This window comes from Electrophorus electricus, chromosome 4 (genome assembly GCF_041902795.1).
Source record: "Electrophorus electricus isolate QZ-2024a chromosome 4, ASM4190279v1, whole genome shotgun sequence".
NCBI classification, from domain to species: Eukaryota; Metazoa; Chordata; class Actinopteri; order Gymnotiformes; family Gymnotidae; genus Electrophorus; species Electrophorus electricus.
In genome coordinates, this window is record NC_137500.1 from 33,812,532 (window position 1) to 33,831,116 (window position 18,585).

Genomic DNA, 18,585 nt, shown 5'->3' on the forward strand with positions numbered 1-18,585 from the left:
AGCAGTGGCTATTAGCAAGGACTAATCCTACTGCCTGGTTCCCACCAGTTTATGCTTATGTTTGAGTAACAATAATCTTGGTACTTGACATCTGTCAAGAAATAGAAGCAGCTGCAAAGAATGAAGAAGTGTAGTAGAACATGACCACTGAGTATCTTACTAGAGACCCACAAAATCTAGAAAATGAATACTGACACCTATGGGAAACAGGCATTAAAATAGCCTAGACCAGTCAGAAGAAAGGAAGGAACGAAGAAAGAAATTAAGAATGAAAGAAAGAACATTAAACATTTTTATGCCTAGCAAGACTTTCCAGTTTATCAGCACAGAGGCAACTTTGCTGAGAAATCTAAATAAATTAGGAATGTGTATGAGCTTTGTTTGTTTTTGTGTGTGTGTGTGTGTGTGTGTGTGTGTGTGTGTGTGTGTGTGTGTGTCTGCATATGCATGCCACTGTCTTTGACTGACAGGGTAATACCTTAAATTGGCATTAATGCAGAAGTCCACTGCTATTGGTAACACACTGAATTATGTATTTATGCAGGTTGATCATCTGGCTTGTTTTCTGCTTTCTTTCCTAATTAATTTATTTATGTTTTTTTTTTGCTAGCCAAATTCAGAATTCAGAAAGACAAAGGCATTCAGGGCCTACTGGGGAGAAATCAAAGGCCTCTTTAATTTGATCTAATTTCCAACCTAGAAGTACTTCTCTGGAAGCAGTGGCAGGGGCTGGCTAGAGGTGACCTCACCTCTCCCTAGACCATTGGTGCTAATTTGGAAACACGGTGGTGGATTGGGACCATCAGTGTGCTTTCCCATTGTGCTTTGAGCCTGAGGCAGAACGAGGAACCCACAACCCAATGCAATTATACACTCTGCCCTGCTAAACTCAGGCAACTGTGATGAGTTTCAAACTAAAGGCTGTCATATCTACTGGTAATACAGTGTTATTTATTACGATCTTATAAAACTCAGTAATCATTAAATCCGTCATTGGTATCAACTTGGGTGCATTTTCTTACCATGTGATCTCATAGTTAATGTCCCACACAAGGCAGGCATATCAAGTAGTAGAATCACGATTGGTTAAGGTGTAATTTTGACCCGGGTTGTACCTGGGTAAACTGGGCATATGCTGTTCCAGTGACCTACAAAGAATAAAAGTTGTTTCATCAAATTAAAAGCACCTTGGTACTTGGCCTAACAATTACAGCATCAGTGCTGGATTTTAGCAACCTAACAGTCATGATGATGCATTTCAACAATATCCAGTTTACAGTGTAAAGACACACCTATATATTAGACTGTGAACACCAAGCTTTTTTACAACATTCAGAGCCCTCTAGTGGTAGGATACAGTTGACAACCCTCGTTATAAACAGGCTAAAGCAGAACATTTATCAACATCTCTAATTATACTTGCAATAATGTAGACATGATCAACAATAACTTTAAGCAATCAAAACAGTATCAAGGGAAAAAAAAACTTTATTTTTCTCCCTTTACAAAACATTTTAAAGGTAACCTAACTTCAGTAATGTAAACCTAACATAGACCTGCAAGCAGCAAATTATCTAATGTTAAATAATCACTTTATTACATTTAAAAACAACATAATTTACAGAAGCACAAAGAGGAAAGGGCCCTTGTTTTTTGCTGCTCTAGTACACTGAAAGCCTGGGCATGAACAATGAAACTAACAGTAAAAAAGCTAATTTATGTGCATTAGTTGTGAGGACAAATAAAGGCCTATGCTGAGCTAATACATGTTATTGTGTGTGCAAATGCAGTATGTGAATGAAGACAGGAAAATGCAATGTCATGATATTTGACAATGAAGAAATAAACCGAAAAAGCAGGGAGAAGGAAAAAATGTTTAAATACTAAACATCATTGCACTCCCACTAAATTATTGTATTGCATATAATAATAATTATAATAAAAACAACAACAGCAACAACAACAACAACAACAACAACAACAATAATAATAATAATAACTGCCTACCTTGGTAAAGCACTAAGCTTCTTTGAAGTGTCAGTTACAAAGCATGCTGTGAGAATATTATGCTTCTGTACAGTGAGTTACAGTGCAGCACATTATTGTCCAAAACATGACAAATAGAACATTCCATACAAATATTATAAGACACAGTCTTGCTTGAAACATACAATCTAACTTAATATTTAAAAACCCCAAACACAGACCCAAGCACAGACATAAACCTCATTTCAACTTGGTGCAAATCTGTGTATCTGAGATTTAAAAAAAAACTATCGCTAACAGAATATGTATGTTTAAACACTAATAAAAACTGTAGCTAATATAATCTGTTAATGTAGCCATTTTATAGCTACAATCGTACATTATCTTAGCCATGTGCACCACTGTCCTATGATAGCCATGTGCACCACTGTCCTATGATAACCATGTGTATACATGTGCATATTAACATTTTTGAGTTTCAAAATTACAAAAGTTTTGAGCTCACAGCACAAAGTAATTCACAAATAAATTTCAGACTTTAGTCTAATTACCTTTCAAAGTGTTGTGCAGTGGATTCACATTCAGTTGCATATTGATTTGTCCACAGTGTGGTAAGACTGCTTCAGTCCCAGACTAGAAGCACTTTTAAATTAGTTCAAAACTGCACTTATTATGGAAAATCAAGCCAAGAAATGGGTCTTTCTTCTCTGAACAGTGGAATTATGAAGATAATTGTGGAAATTATTTTTTAAAATTGGCAAATGACCAGCACTACAGCAATTACATTCAATTCTCAGACCTAGACTTTTATGAGATTTAAATGATTAGGATGAGAAGCTATGGTTTATTAACAATGACAGGGTCTCATTATCTAGACTGGAGAGACACTGTGTACTTAAGATGAAGGTAAGAGCGTCACCTATAGGAACCTAAATGAATAGAGGTAAAGCCAAGGGCTTTATTGACAAAGACCTGACATCAGTTAAAGCTACACATGGCTCTGGAAGGGTCTCTACATGAATCATAACTTGAGATTACAAAACCAGTAAAGCTCTGAAATCTACAAGCAACTGCATGTAACAGTCGGATAACGGGTTTTATCTCTATGCTTGTTCTGGTGTGCACAGTGAGTCCTCTAATTAATTCTGACAGTGATAACAGTTAAAAAGCAAAGCAGTCTACACTTAAAGCTGTGCTTACTGATCTGAAATTCAGCAACAACAAGATCACTACCAGCACCAGTTACTTACAAAAGGGAAACAAGCAAGACTATGCTATAGCTGAAGATTCTGGAAAGCAACTACAGGAAGGCAGCTGTTAAACAAGCCATGGTGGTCTTAAGCCAGAATGAACAAAGCCAAAGAAGGAAAAAATCATGATGCTAAGGGAGGCAGACAGTTCCCCAAATGCACTGCAGGGTCATGCTCATGAAGACTTAGAGATACAGATCAAAACGATAGATTTTTACTATCATCTGAGGATCTCTGTGCTACAGCAATTTGAGAAAACCTCCGGAGTGCTATAATCTGCCATTAAACCTTGGATTCTCAAATGAACTGATCAAAGTGGTTGACTATGGATGGCTGAGAAACAAATTGTAATGTAGAGATTATTGTTGTTGGTTTTGTTGGCTGGGTGCTTACATGGATGCTCAACATGCTGCTGGAAAAGAACAACCACTAGTCTATATCTTCTGTGTGCAGGCACTTACACATGCACTTCCTGTTTGCCTAATAGATGGGAGTTTTAGTGGAAAAACCAGAGAGCAATATGTCAGACTAGAGTAATATGGCTATGTGTGATGGAGGCATGATGCAGTTCCATGAAAGAAAAATTAATCAGGCATCATTATCAGCAAATCTCTATTCACTTTTAAAGGTACCAGCAGCTATCATTTTTTCAGCTTTTTCCATTTTGTAAGGTATTGCCTACATACTTACAAAGAGATTATATATGAAAATAGACTACAAACAAATTCTGCTATATCACATTGAACCTGAATACATTTGTAATGAGGACTAAAACTGACCTTCCACCATGCTGCAATGCAGTAAACACAAGCTAAATCAATCAACCATTATTTATTAGTTCTGTTTTTTATTTGTATATTTGTATTTATTTATTTACTTTTTTTTTGCCAGCAGCTCCAAAAGTAAATACAAAATTCTGGCTGATAATGGTCAACCTATGTGGGGTCATGCCACACAATGAAAATACAAGAGAGCAACAGATTACTGGGGCTCTGGGGCTTTTGGTGTGCAAGATGCCGCACTGTCTCTTGGGCTTTAGTAATTACTGTTTTGGTTTGTTAGAAAACCGGCAATAGTAAAGAATGTGTTCTGGCTCTGATAGCAACGGTGCAGGACTAGCAAAACCTGAATTAAAAAAAGAGCAGCAAAAAAACAAAGCATGAATTCACAGTGAAAGTCACTGGGGCTCTGGGGCCTTTCAAAGCAGAATGCCAGAGAATAACATGAAAAGTACTAGAGTGCCAAAAAAGTGGTGTCCTTTAAAATGAAGGGATAAGGAGAACCTGGGAAACTGGGAAGCATCAAGATAACAATATGGGACCAGTAAGAACGACACAGAACTGGAGATTTTAAATATGTAGTGATTACAGAATATAAATAAGTTTGATTCACTTAAAATACAGGAAAGCCAAGTACAGAGAAAAGAAAACAAACTAGGTGCAATGCCATTGGCTCAAGGGTCATGTGATGCAGTGAAGGATGATGGGTAGAAATTAGAGAGTGCCCATTCCAGTGACTTCAGACGTCAGCCTAAAACAGTCGGGAAGAGGGGAGGGGAGGGAAGGTGGGGTGGGAAGGGAGAGATAGAAAAATAGAGAAAATAAAATAATTCTGAAAGTATTTTCAAACCTTTCATAGAACATTCAACAGCTCTATCTACCTTGTTTGCTTTATGTTTTCCCTAGTCTTGCATAATGACCATGCATTTGTATTTACTAATGCAATTGAGAAGAAAACAGCCAAAACACCTGGTCAGCTTGAAATAAAATAGATTTCCACAAAAAGACACATTTTCCAACACCTCTTAAATGCATATCTGTTTTAAAGAACACAGTCAAACATAATTTGACAAATGCACTCATTCAAAAAGCAGCACTTTGTCAAGCATATTCATGGGCTCTGATTGGAATAAACTCATTCCAACTTTCCAAGAACACCCCCCCCCCACCACATCCTTATGTTAATGGTTCACATCACACTATCTGGCCAAAAGCATTGCTTTGTAGCAATCAGATGTGAGCCATATATTTTATTTTTTCATATGTTTTTAAGCTTTCCCAGCATGGAGTTTCATTACAGAACTAGGAACCACACATAACTAATATACAGAACACAAAATAATAAACAAAAATACAGTGGGAACCTAATCATTGAGCATGCTAGGACACTGTATTGAAATAATATACCATGAACAAAATTCACAGCACTATATTCTCATAATTTGTTTTTCCTTTTACAGTACCTACACAAGTTAAGGGTCAACACAAGGAGAGCAGGCTCGGGGGGGCGGGGGGTGGGGAGATTGGGGGTTTGATGAGAGATGGTGGTTGTGAGTCCTAAGAAGGTCTGATACATAAGGTTAATAGGAAAATGGTTGCTGTTAGCTTCCAATAATGAGAGCAGTTTGGGGCGCTTCAGGATGTAGTCATTGATGAGGGGTCATTCCACATGGCTGCCACGTCTCTGAACCTGCCAGCGGAATTGTGGGAAAGCAATATCCATTAGTGCGTCCTCCCCACTGCTGGTGTGCAAGCCCCACTATCTCTCTCCCTCTATTTCACACACACACACACACACACACACACACACACACACACACACACACACACACACACACACACACACACACACACACACGGCTGTAGAGCAGCTCACATCCTTTCAGTCACCTTTCTGCAAATGTTACCATGATAACATATCACCATGTGCACAATCATCTTCATGTCCTGCCTTCATTACAGTCAACGTCCTTGCATGTCTTCACACACTTCAGCAGACACATACAGCAGACATACATGGACAGGTTGTTCTTTATCTTATGTCAGGTCTATGGAAACATTTTAAAATAGTGACAAAATAATGTCTCTGTAGTCTGGTGCTGGGCCGGTCTCTTACCTTGCGTTGATGAGGTACTGGGCAAGGCTGATGTTAGCAGGCGTTCCTGTGATGGTTATCTGACGCTCTGATGACCCTTCCATGGCATTAGCAATTTTGATCTGTGCTCCAGACATCTGACGGATCTCATTAATTTTGGTTCCCTGGCGCCCAATTATGCAGCCTATTAGCTGAGAAGAAATCACAAAGGTTCTTAAAAAACAAAATTATGTTCTGTGGGGAAAAAGAGAGATGGAGAGCTCTCTGGCAAAACATTAATAGTGGTATTCTTACTGGCTATTAAACAACCAACCTTGGCAATATTAACCTCATTATGATGGCCTAAAACCTTGTGAGGTAGCAAGCATACAAAACAGGACAGAGCTGTTCCTGATGTGGGTGAACCATGCCCTGCATGCGTTGATTGCACCCTGCTTTGCCAACCCAGCTCTAGAATCTGACATGTCAGGGAAAGGAAAACCCTATACTGTGCAGTGCTGAGGCACTCCAGGATTGGAAGGGCATGGGCTGCATCTCAGTGTGCTTGCCTGTACTCACATCATTGGGAATGGTGAGTTCATGAGTACTGGCCGGGGGACTGGCATCCAGACCTGGGGCGGAGAGCAGACAAGGGCGAAGGGGACAGATCATGATGAACAGCACAGCACACACAGACACACACAGACACACACACACAGACACACACAGACACACACACAGTCACACACACTCACTCATGTCCTGTAGCACCACGAAAACGGCAAAGAACAGGATCAGAGTACCAACAAGTGAGGGAACTCCTCTCAAGGTGCTTTTATTTCCTTATGTTTCTAGGTATAACGCGATCTACAATTATTTGAAGGTTTATATGCACAGTCTCTATGTCCTCTGACCAGGTTGAGCCTCACACAATTGACTGTGATAGAAATTGACTCCCTAAGCGTGCCCAAAGTGCATAATTAAGAGAAATGCATAAACTGGTGTTTATTTTGTCTCATCGCTTTAAGGCTGCTTGAAGAGACTTTGTTAAATCCTCCAGAGACAGACACTTGAAGAAAGGCTGTTGTACAATTCATCAATCATGTAATGTGAAAGAGTAGGCCTTCAGACCCTCTGTGGGTACACAAGGAACCAGCTATCAGCATATTTATTTGTCTATATTTATTATCTTCTTGCCTTTTAGAATTAAATAGATTTTTGTTTCTGCATTGGAGATTACATTTTCTGAGCTTCATCTCTCAGTTCTAAATGTATTTCCTGGTTACATATTTCTGTTCTTTTATGAATCAAGTGAAGTGGGCTGGCAGTGAAGTCTCTTCAGCTCTTTACATTCTTATCTCCCATGATACCAGTATTCACTATTCAAGCAAATAAAAAAGAAAAGAAACGAAAACAAGAAAAATGCAGTTGAAAGTTAGAATGAAACAAAAGGCCACAGTAAAGTCAAGAGCAACCACCAGGGGTATATCATGAAGCGAGGCACAGATAGAAAAGGGAAGAGAAAGAGAGAAAGAAAAGAGAGTGTTTCTACAGGTATGGAGAGAAGGACGCTTTGTAAGGGCTTGTGGGTACGTACCGGGGAAAGCAGGGGTGGTCTGTCCAAGGGGAGTAAAGGGAGTTTGCTGCATAGCCAACTGGTGGAGCTTGGTCAACTGCTGAGGGGGGCATGAGGGACAGTAGAACTAAGAGGTTATTTATATAACGCACAGGTCACACTGAGAAACCAAAAAATGAAAAACCAGAATAAAGAGAAGACAAGGAGTAGAAGCCAAAACACATGGTGGAGGAAGACAACACAGATGAAAAGAGAGAGAAATAAAGAGAGTGTGTGTGTGTGTGTGTGTGTGTGAGAGAGAGAGAGAGAGAGAGCGAACAAAAGAGAGAAATAAGCTCGAGGACTTGGCCTGACTGTGAATGCGTATATCTTTCTGGGCACGCTTTTAGAAAGAGCTAACTCAGATCTGGTTGGATTGCTGTCATAAAGGCTAAATGATGAGGGGAGCCTAGTATATGCGTTCATGTAACCCTTGTGATAGAACATTTGCTCTAAAGGTTAAGGCTTTTCTGACAGTATCCCTTGAAGACACATACCTGAACCCAATGTGAACTCTTTTTCAATTACCTACAAATGGATGAGAGAGCGAGCAGGGGCAGCCTATCCCAACTCATTCTGAAGATGAGAGGTTATGAGCACAGCCACATCATCCCTCAGAGCCACTGGCTGATGTGCCTTTGCCCTCTAAAGCTGTGTGTAAGTGTAGATGGAGAGCATGCTTTTGCTCTATGTGAGTGATCACAACGTCACCCGGTGACTTCCTAAGCAGCCATCATTGCCCATCCTCAGTGAGAGGCACTGACATGCACTACACCACCCAGCATTTTGAGGACACGCTGATTCATTATTCATGGAGATGAAAGGCCTCTCTGGGAATGGGGAGGTGTGTGCTGTTCTGTTTGATTGGAGCTATAACGTTATTTACTGATGACCATTGCCAACAACTTCTGTTTACAAAGTAGTTAGCTAACAGAGTTTACAAAGTGAGTGGATTCGGGTAGGGTAGAATATTTAGTTGGTATTCGTTAGACATTGACATTTTGGCTGCTTGACATCTTTAAATGCTGTTAAAACTGAATCAGTTCCATTACAGATCCTTGGATAAGGAAAACATATTACACCAGAAAATGACAATTGCTACAGTGGTATGACTCTTGATTTTAACAGGCCAAGTCCTAAGTCTCGTTCTTAACACGGATGACTCAGGTGGAGAACAGTTTCAGATTGTAATGCAAAATAAATTATACATCAGATGTGTCATAGTAATATTATTAAAAGTCATTATTAATATTATTAATGTTATTATTAATATTAATAAAAGTCTGTCCAAGCAGCTCATGGTGCTAAAGTGGGGACTGGGGTGCAGATTCTGAGGCTGTTAACTCACATCTGGATGTGGAATGGCATATTGTCCCTGAATTGTGTAAGCCTGTAAATGAGAAGGAAAAAGGGAAAAAAAATGAACACATTTACTAAACAAAAGTCTCTATTCTTAATTCATAATATATTTTTTTAAATTAAGAATTATAAGAAAGTAAAACAGAAACAAACCAGTACACACACAGCTTATAGTGATAGACTTTGATAACCATGACAGTGACAGTTTATAGCTCTTCACAGCCTAAGATGTGGAAAGATCCTATCTTTACCTACTGTGTAGGTTCAACTCTCTTATGACCCAGTTGAGAGGAATGATAAATAAAGCTGTAAATAAAACTGTTATAAAGCTGTAATATTATAAAACCAAGCTGGCCACAATTTTGAAATCTCTGGAGAAAACATGGATTTAATAAAGGGAATTTGGGGTTCTATGTTGACAAAGTATTTCAAGAAAGGGAAAAAACTCTAAAGGGCAATATTACATTGTAAGCTTTCATTGCAGACTTAAAATATCCCCTCCACACCTCAAAAACAATTAAGTCTGAACAATTGAAATGCATAAAATGACAGACATCTCTCACCAAGAGATATCATCTTCTAACTTTTCTGCCTCTCTGTTATTTCATTTTAAAATGACTATTGTGTTTGTGGTAATGTGTTTTCTGTCACCTGCAATTGAGAAATATGACACTAATGGTTCTTTCAAGGCTTTATTGTCACCCTATTCAAGATGGCACACAGAATGAATGGCTGTCTGAAATTCTGTATAAGCAGTTAAGGTGGAGTTAGTGGAATGCTAAGAGTGGAATACTAAGGTATAATTTACCTAGCTCGGGTTAGAAGACTGAAAAAAAAAATCAGAAACACACTGCATAGTCATGTTGGTTATTGAATAGGTATCTTCCTATTCTTACTTGATTTTGCATTAGTTTTTGGCTTATTAAAAGGATGTGATCTATTTCAGAAGGAAGACGTGAACTACGTAAAAAGAGCTTGCATGCCAGACATCAGTAAGGAGCACTAAAAACTAATATAAGAATACATGTTAAAATCAGAAGTGAAAATATATCTCTTAGATTACAAATGCAATATTCGGTTGGCGTTCACACATTCTGAACAAGGAACTGGCTCTTCCAATAAGCAACTAGGAAATTCTGATATTCTCTAAACATAATAACATAATAGCAGAGGATGCACTTCAGTACAGTAAAAATAACAGTGGCACCTGGGCATGTGTCTAACAGCAAGCCCTGTGCCTCCCCTCCCCCTTTCTGTCCGCGAGCCAGGTGCTCCACAGACTGTCTGGCACAGTACCATGCTTGTGAGAAGGTGAGAAACCTGCGTGTACTAACAGGCAGTGGCTGGTGCTGCAGTAAAAGGCTGAGATTGGCTGTGGACGCGGCCAGCGGGTCGGCTCTTACCTGGCCACCTGAAAAAATGACGGGGGTGGAGGCGGGCTTTGGGCGGTAGGGGATGGTGGCACCTTTCGGTGGGGACTAGCAAAGGGGAAGAGGGAAGAGGTGGAGATGATGTTAGACTTGGAAAGAGACAGAGTGCGAAGACAAGTGTGTGTGTGTGTGTGTGTGTGTGTGTGTGTGTGTGTGTGTGTGTGTGTGTGTTTGCGTAAATAAGACCAATAGTGAGGCAGAAAAAGTTGTCTCATTCTCACTCCAACCCATTAGACTGCCTCTCCCAATGATCTGCATATCTGCATTCATCTATCCAAACACACAACACACACTCATCTTTCTCTCTCCTGCCCCTATCTCTCCCTTCACCATTTGCACCATCTATTTTCTATAAACTTAAACCCTTAATTTCTGTGCGGTGATCAGTGCCTCAGCAATACCCCAGTATTTGCCATTTAATGTTTGTATTGGTGTTATCCTCAGTATCATATAACTATTTTTCATTGCTGTTGCAGTTTAGTTATTGTGCATGACACATGTAAAACAATTTCTTTTTGTTGTATACAATTAATGAAATTGACTCTGAATAGAATAGAACAGACCTAATAGAACATCCATAATATAATGTAATATAATGTATAACACAGAATAGAAATAATAGATTAGATTTTTACTTGCAATGTCTCTGTTTCTAATTCATCTTCCTTGTTCATTTTATATATTCACTTTAAACTTACACAAACACAACAAAATCCCAACCACAATTAAAAAAAGTATTAAACTCAAGTACAATATGTGATGAACGAGGCCCCTGACAGAGAAAACAAAAGAGTTTGTACAAAAAGGGCTGTGACACTTTATTGAATGATGGAGCACCCTCAGGACAGAACTAGGGTGGAGAATGAGAGACATTCAATACTGTCCCGTCAAAGCTCACTGATCCACTGACCTCCACTGCCCTGCCCTATGGGACCAGTCGAGAAATGGACGGATGAGAAAGGGGAGGGCGAGAGAGGGAGAGGCAGCGCATAGGCTATGCGTGTCTGGTTGTGTTTATACATGTGGTGGTATGTTGGCTATCTCAGAGGCTTTGTCTGACCAGGCCAGCCACCCCACTGTACCTCCAGCATGACCACACATATCTGTTTGACACACTGGATGATGGCGTCCGGGGTGCCTGAGATTGTCACGGCGCGCTCAGTGGAATTGGGCAGCATGTCCCCAGCAACCTGTACCTGGGCTCCCGTGGACTAGTAAGAGACATCACACACATTCACACGCACAGAAAACAAGTGTCGCATGCACATACAGATGCACACAGAATCTTGTCACAAAAATCAATTTGTATATAATTGTCTTCTGTAGTGGGATCTGTGAATACGTGGCCACTGTGATCTGTCGGCTTAGAAATAAGAAATGTGAATTGTGTGGCTTCAGAGTTCTGTGGTGTACTATTTAGAGGGTGAGCCATGCCTTGCAGAACGCAGTCAGGCTTTATGCCCAGTAAGGGGGTACTTAGTGTCATGTGTGTGAGAGTGCAGTGCCGTGTTAGGGAAGGGCATGGCACCTCTCTCATCTCCTTGATCTTGGAGCCCCCCTTCCCAATGAGAGAGCCACACTGGCTGGCTGGGACCACCAGGCGCAGGGTGACGGGGGGCTTGCTGGTGGCCGGGCTGTTGCTCATGGAATTGATTATATCCTGCAAAAGCATCGCAATAAAGAAAATGCATGAAACCTATGAATATTAAGGCCTAAATCAGCAAAAGGAGGAATATTGCCAACATCACACCAGCAGAATTGGCTCTGAGTGTGGCTGGCTTACACATTGCAGCATTTAAATGGGTGCAGTCTTGCAGTTCTTTCCAGCTGGAAAGCCTTTGTAAGCCACTACTGCTAAGCCTGCCAGAGGACTGCTGTGTTCAGCTCTGACTACTGTGAGTCATTTCATTTCACTCTGATTGGCAGCCCTAGGAGAGGCTGGCATTGAGCACATTAATAAACTACTGCGAATTCAGTTCTGTTCAGCAAAAATGGTGTGTAACCCATCAGTTTCTGTGAGTTGCTTTGCTTTTTTTCTGAGCAATCCAGCTGTGTTAAATAGACAGAGAGATATAAGACCAGTTTGACCAATAGCTCTAGATAAAACTCACCTCTTCAAACTTGTAGGCGATCATGGCAAAGGCCTTAAAAATGGCATCAGTGGGTCCTGTAATTGTGACAATCCTCTCTGGACAGTTCCCTTCAGAGATGTTGATACGAGCAGCACTCTGCAAACCACATAAACCTGAGATTACATCTTGAAAACTGTAGATAAAATAGTGAAAACTCTAGATTAAATCTTTATAACTCTAGATGAAATCTTCCATCAGAGGTTTGTTTTTAGATCAAATTTGTGGGATAATGCAAATTAGTTTTTAAAGGTAGGATTTTAGTAGGTTTGTACAATTACATGTATGGCATTTAGCTGACACCTTCATCCAATTATGACTCAAGCAATTGAGGGTTAAGGGTCTTGCTCTGGGGTCCAACAGTGATAACTTGCCATTAGTGGGGCTAGAAGTGGCAATCATCTGATTACTACTCAGTACCATGACCACTAGAACTACCACTGCTCCAAATATAGTAATCCTTTGTGAACACAAAAAATAGGTTTGGATCCCACTCACTGTATATACAAGTTTTAAAATACCATATAGTGGATGCCACTGTTGTTTTTTCATGTCAGCCACTTAGGAAGGCCATGATTTAGTACTTTAGAAATCCTAGTGAGAGAATGCTGCATGTTGTTACCACCAATCCTCCTGGCTGAACCTTTAATCCTGCAACATGAACTCAGTCATGGCTGGAGGATAACAAGGCAAGGGAGCAAGAACTGCACATGCACATCAATGAGACAGAGAGAGAGAGAGAGGATGAGAGAGGGAGGCTGAGAAAGCAAGGAAATTAACTGACCTCTTCACGCATCTTCTTCACAGTTTCCCCTTTCTGAAAAAAACAAAACAAAACAAAAAACAGTATCACACATTTTTAGAATAGAAACACTCAGAAAAATCTGGAGAATTCAGACTTTAAATTTAATACAAGGTATGAACTAAAAGCAAAAGCAAGCATATATTCATACCTTTCCAATGATACTTCCAACTTCCTGTGGAAGTAAAAGAAAAAGATAAGAGAAAGAATGAAAACAAACATTACTACAATAAATCCAGTGACCTCCTCCTGGATGTTTTAGAGGAACAAATGAAAACAGGGAAAATCTCAATATAGCTCTACTATTATCCATTGTGAACTGTACAATATCAATATTGCAATATTTACACTTTTTAACTATGTTGACAAGAGCAGATAAACATCAGGCATGTTGTTGTGTAATGAGAAAATGGATGCCGATTAGGACTAATATAAGCAGGGAAGCCTTGCCCTCCGCTGCTTATCTGTTCGCCTCTCCTGCATGATTCAGAGGCCTGGCAGGAGCAGACCTGCTCCATGGACAAGCCCAATCACACCGGCTCTTTAGTGTGGCACAGGCGCTCATCAGATGTTTCACCCTTACCCTCCTACTCTATCTCTGCTCTGGCTCACTCTCTTGCCATTACACTCTCCCTCTCTCAACCTGCTGGCTCTTTCTCTACTTACCTTGCCATGCATGAGGAGGCGGATGGTCAGGGTGACGTTGAGCCCACCTTCTGACTGCACTTTGCTGGGTTCCATACTGGGATTGGAGGAGAAGCAGGAGTGTGGTCACGTGAGAAAAGGAAGACCCCAAGAGCAGAAAGAGAGAGATGGTATGGCAGCCAACCAGTCACCTGAAAGATATTCACACACACACACACACACACACACACACACACACCACACACCTTACTGATGGACCTGACAGAATGTGAATTCCACTTATTGTTTTTGAATGAAGGTTATTTAAAGGAAGGTAGCAATGAGTCAACTGCCTGACCTTATTCATGATACTATATATGCATACTCTGAACACAAGATGGAGCACTTCTCATAAATACAATTCTCATAAATTTAATGTCATGCAATATTTTATTTGGATTTATAATACTTTTGGCATCAGTCTAATATAACACTCAAAAGCAGACTTTGGCCATATGGTGGAGAATTTATTAACAGAAATATCAGTGCCAACTGTTTCTGTGACTCATTAAAATATATTTAAAATATCTAGGATCCCATAAATTACATTTCACACATTATTGCCCAACTAAACCAAAATGATTATGACAGTAAAGTCATTACCTTCAAATCTAATTCTTTGGCTCAGGGTGCACACACTGACCACACTCACAGTTAGGATGCTCTGGCTAAGGAGTGGCCATATCAATGCACAAAAGACTGTTCACTGGTCCTTGATTTCCCCAGATCCAAAACTTACTAGCCCCGTCAAATGAACAATTACACATCCTAAAAAAGTGTTAAACTACAGAGTGGTCAGAATGCAAGATAAGCAAGCAGGAGAAAAAAGACAGTATAAACAAAACCAAAAACACTGCTTTAACATACGTAATAAAGAATAACAGTGGACTTGGGTGAGTCTAGGTTTTCTGAGTCCACATGGGAAACAGAAAACACATTGATACACTCACACCAGCTTGCCACATCTCTTAAAATTACCATCCTACTGAACAGCAAAACCATAGAAAGAGAGACAGAAACAGGAAGACTGCAGAGAGACACAGAAACAGAGAGAGAGGTAGCACAAGTCTTCTCTTAGTTTTTAGTTCAGGTTCATGGATCACTCTCTTGCACACTCTTTCTCTCACACAGTCTCTCTCGTACATAATTTCTCTCTCACACACTTTCTCTCTCACATGTTTTGTCTCTCATACACTCTTTTCAGTCTCTCTGCTCTTATGTCTCTCTCTGCTTTCTGAAGATCAGCAGTCACCCAGCAGAGAGCGTGAACCATTTAGAACTTTCAGAGAAACTTACAAACTCAAGGTCAGAGTCACAGAGTGTGTGACAGTATGAGTGATGAAATCCGTTATATAAAAGGGTGGTACATGAGAAGAAAATGGGTTATGTTTGTTTGTGGGAGAGAGAGAGAGAGAGAGAGAGAGAGAGAGAGAGAGAGAGAGAGAGAGAGAGAGAGAGAGCACGAGAGAGAGAGAGAGAGAGAGTGAAAAGTAGAAAGAGAGAAGTGAGTAAGACATTAGAGCATATGTATATGTGTGCAAATGAAATCAGAGAGAGCGGTAAAATGAGAGTGACATATGAAATCTTCAGCCAGCTGTCCACCAATTTCCCTGCGGAGCTTAGACTGGGTTAAAAAAGAGAAACCTTAATAAATCCTCTTAGACCATGACAGGGAGCAAGGCCATGGCTCAAATGAACAGAAAGTAACCCACCAAAGCCATAACTCCTTCCACTAGCAGGCCTAAGCTTTAAGGCGCCAGTGACCTGGTGAAACACCATCAGCAGCAAACACAGTATGAACCTGCTGGGCTTCCTTACAGAGTAATGCAGCATGCATGTTACATAACTGGGCATGATGGCACCAAAAGGCAGAACTTTACACTGAAGGTCATGAGACAAAAATAAAACAGGATTTTTAGGGCTCCAGCTCAGTGAGTTATTCATCTTTGAAGCTTTAAGCTTTTTAATGAACATACTGTTTATCATAGCATTATTGAAAGCTTTGATTTGGCTGGGAATCTTTGGGATGTTCATGTTAAAGTTCTGTTTATTTGGTTTGATGTTTCCAAGAGAGAAACTCCAGTGTAGGAGGGGAAGGAAAAGTTCTCCAGATGAAATAAATTAAATGTATGATTGTCATGGAATTCCCCCCCCCCCTGCCCCCAGTGGTATGACCTACTGTGTGCAAGGGAATTTACATTTGTTGCCATGCCCTCCATGATGGCACGCATGTGCACAGGATGAATGTTGAGTGTATGTCTGTTTATTTAAACCCCTGTCAGTATGGGCCTCATTGTTGGTCATTGTTCGTATTAGTGTTAAGGAGTGTGTTATCATTAATGTTATTGTCAAGGGAGTCTGTGCGTCCTGCTCAACGCTCTGTGGCACTCGGGCCGTGACAGTGATTTAGTTGTTATAATCAAGACTGGGCTTTGATTCATGTTTCCTCGGACAGACTTTTGAAAATGTTAGGAAAAACAAGTGCTGCAGTAACACCCCCCCCCCCCCACAAATCCTTCTTCTTTTCCTTCTGGTAACATACATTTTTACACATTTAGCATTGCAATAAAGCTAATCAATATAAATAGCATGCATACACTAATAAATAAAGCAGTTTAGTTTTGCATAAAATCAATATGATAATTGCACAGCCTTAAACACAAATTTCAGAGGTGCAACACTAGTATTGCAACATAATTAATGGATGCTACAATATTTGGTTTAGGGAGAGCACACAGTGTACCTGTTACATTTCTGCCAATTTAATGAAAATCTGTTTGCACTAACAGTTATGGCATTATAATCTAATTAATGAAAGGTCAAAAGGTTTCATACTCAAAGCTGAATCAACATAATTTCCAGGTTCTGTATTGAAAATGTTAAATTTGTAGTAGCACTAATGGGCTATCAAAAAACTAACAAACATGTAAGTAAATAAATTAATAAATAAATGCATGTTTACAATTTGGAGGCTGTCAGAGTTTTGCACTGGTGCTTTCTGATTACAGAAGTAGACCACACAAACCCAAAAGCAGCATTTCTGAATTGGCACTGAATTAAAGCCACGTGCGCTCTCCTCCACCTCGGCAAGAGACAGCACAAAAGCACTCTGGAGCATCAGAATTTATTATAGGCAAAATTAACACAGAAGCCATATACATACACTTTACTTGTGTTCACTGTTCTAGTTCCCCTTTTATATGAACTACATGTAAATCTGATCTACTCCCGATGGTTATTAAGAACAGTATTTGTGGTGTATTGTATGATGCCAAAAGTGGGTCAGGCTGTCATGGAAAGAGCTCCTGGCCCCTTGCTCTGTGCTAGCTATTGAATTAATCACGCTTTATGCTCGGTCAAACAGGGCACCCAAAAACGCTGCTTTCTTATTTCTTGCTCCCTTTTTTTCATTTAATAAGCACATCAACATCAATTATTTCATATGATAAATCATTTGAAATTCATTATATTAGGTTATGAATACATGTATATTGAATTTGGATTGTTTACAGTATATGTTGTAATTACACTTTAGTGAAAATAATCAAGAAACATTCGATAAAGATATGATAAGAGGGTGAGCCGTCCCAACTTCTCAGCACTATGTGGTTTGTTGCCCACTCACACCAAGTGCCTAAAGACTAATCCTGGCCTAGCATAATCCTGTGCTCATGCTAAACTCCAAGAGCTAATTTTCCTGCTTCTATTCTCCTAGTCATTTCTATATCCTTCTAATATGCTGACTGAAATTTAATCCCCAGGGAAGAAACTGTTTACTGGGATTAGACCTTGTAAAAGGGAGGAGCATCGCCTTCTAATTCCCATCCAGACCTAACCCTAGGCTACCATCTCAATCTGCAAACAAAAAACATCAGCAGAAACGCCCTCTTCCTGCTAAAGAATCACGACAGAATAACGCGGAATAACCCATCACGAAATGAAAACACAAATCAAAATGTTTCCTTCAAACAGGCTGTTTTTCTAATTTATCTAAAAGCAAGACAAAATGAGGAGTGTGAGAGGAGCATAGCATTTGAAAGTTTTGCAATTGAAAAGCATTGTATTCTGTCTGAAAAATGTTTACCAACTTCTTAAAAATATTGACCCTATCAAGGATGCTGTCTTTATGAGCATGCTACTAAACTGCTGATGATCTAGTGGCTATATAATATTTCACACCCTTCAATAACATATGGAACAGAAAGTAAGCTAGGCAGTAAACCCTTGTGCATGTAACAGGGGTATCTTTCTGCAGCCGTGATGCAGCAGTAGTATCGCAGCAGTAGTAGGAGGAAGAGCAGAGACTTCAGCAGAGACACCAGCTCACTCAACTGAGCCTGATTAATGAGTTTAATGTCAAAACTGCACACTCTTAGGCTAACTGCAATAGTCATTGTATTAAAAGCTGGTGCAGAGAAATATGAAAAAGTAGTCATGATTCTGTATGTTTCCTGCAATCTTTGTAGTCTCCTGGAGC

General features: G+C 39.9%; 1 protein-coding gene across 18 annotated transcripts in view; it reads right to left on the reverse strand.

Annotated features, from left to right (window-relative positions):
* Positions 1 to 1,470: 1,470 nt before the first annotated feature.
* Positions 1,471 to 18,585, reverse strand: part of pcbp3 (poly(rC) binding protein 3) — a 46,088-nt gene continuing 28,973 nt past the window's right edge. For 9 of the 18 annotated variants that reach the window (XM_081713400.1, XM_035522368.2, XM_027005702.3 and 6 more), the window contains 13 exons: positions 14,091 to 14,260; positions 13,576 to 13,599; positions 13,407 to 13,439; positions 12,605 to 12,721; positions 12,022 to 12,153; positions 11,576 to 11,704; positions 10,398 to 10,541; positions 9,053 to 9,094; positions 7,687 to 7,765; positions 6,669 to 6,721; positions 6,132 to 6,301; positions 5,483 to 5,705; positions 1,471 to 4,766 (listed from right to left, as the gene is read on the reverse strand). In XM_081713400.1, the coding sequence (XP_081569526.1) occupies positions 5,651 to 5,705; positions 6,132 to 6,301; positions 6,669 to 6,721; positions 7,687 to 7,765; positions 9,053 to 9,094; positions 10,398 to 10,541; positions 11,576 to 11,704; positions 12,022 to 12,153; positions 12,605 to 12,721; positions 13,407 to 13,439; positions 13,576 to 13,599; positions 14,091 to 14,165 (1,053 nt within the window). In that variant the 5' untranslated portion in view covers positions 14,166 to 14,260 and the 3' untranslated portion in view covers positions 1,471 to 4,766; positions 5,483 to 5,650. Of the gene's footprint in view, positions 4,767 to 5,482; positions 5,706 to 6,131; positions 6,302 to 6,668; positions 6,722 to 7,686; positions 7,766 to 9,052; positions 9,095 to 10,397; positions 10,542 to 11,575; positions 11,705 to 12,021; positions 12,154 to 12,604; positions 12,722 to 13,406; positions 13,440 to 13,575; positions 13,600 to 14,090; positions 14,261 to 18,585 lie in introns of those variants that run through there. The other 9 variants (XM_081713405.1, XM_081713407.1, XM_081713406.1 and 6 more) reach the window with 9 other exon arrangements.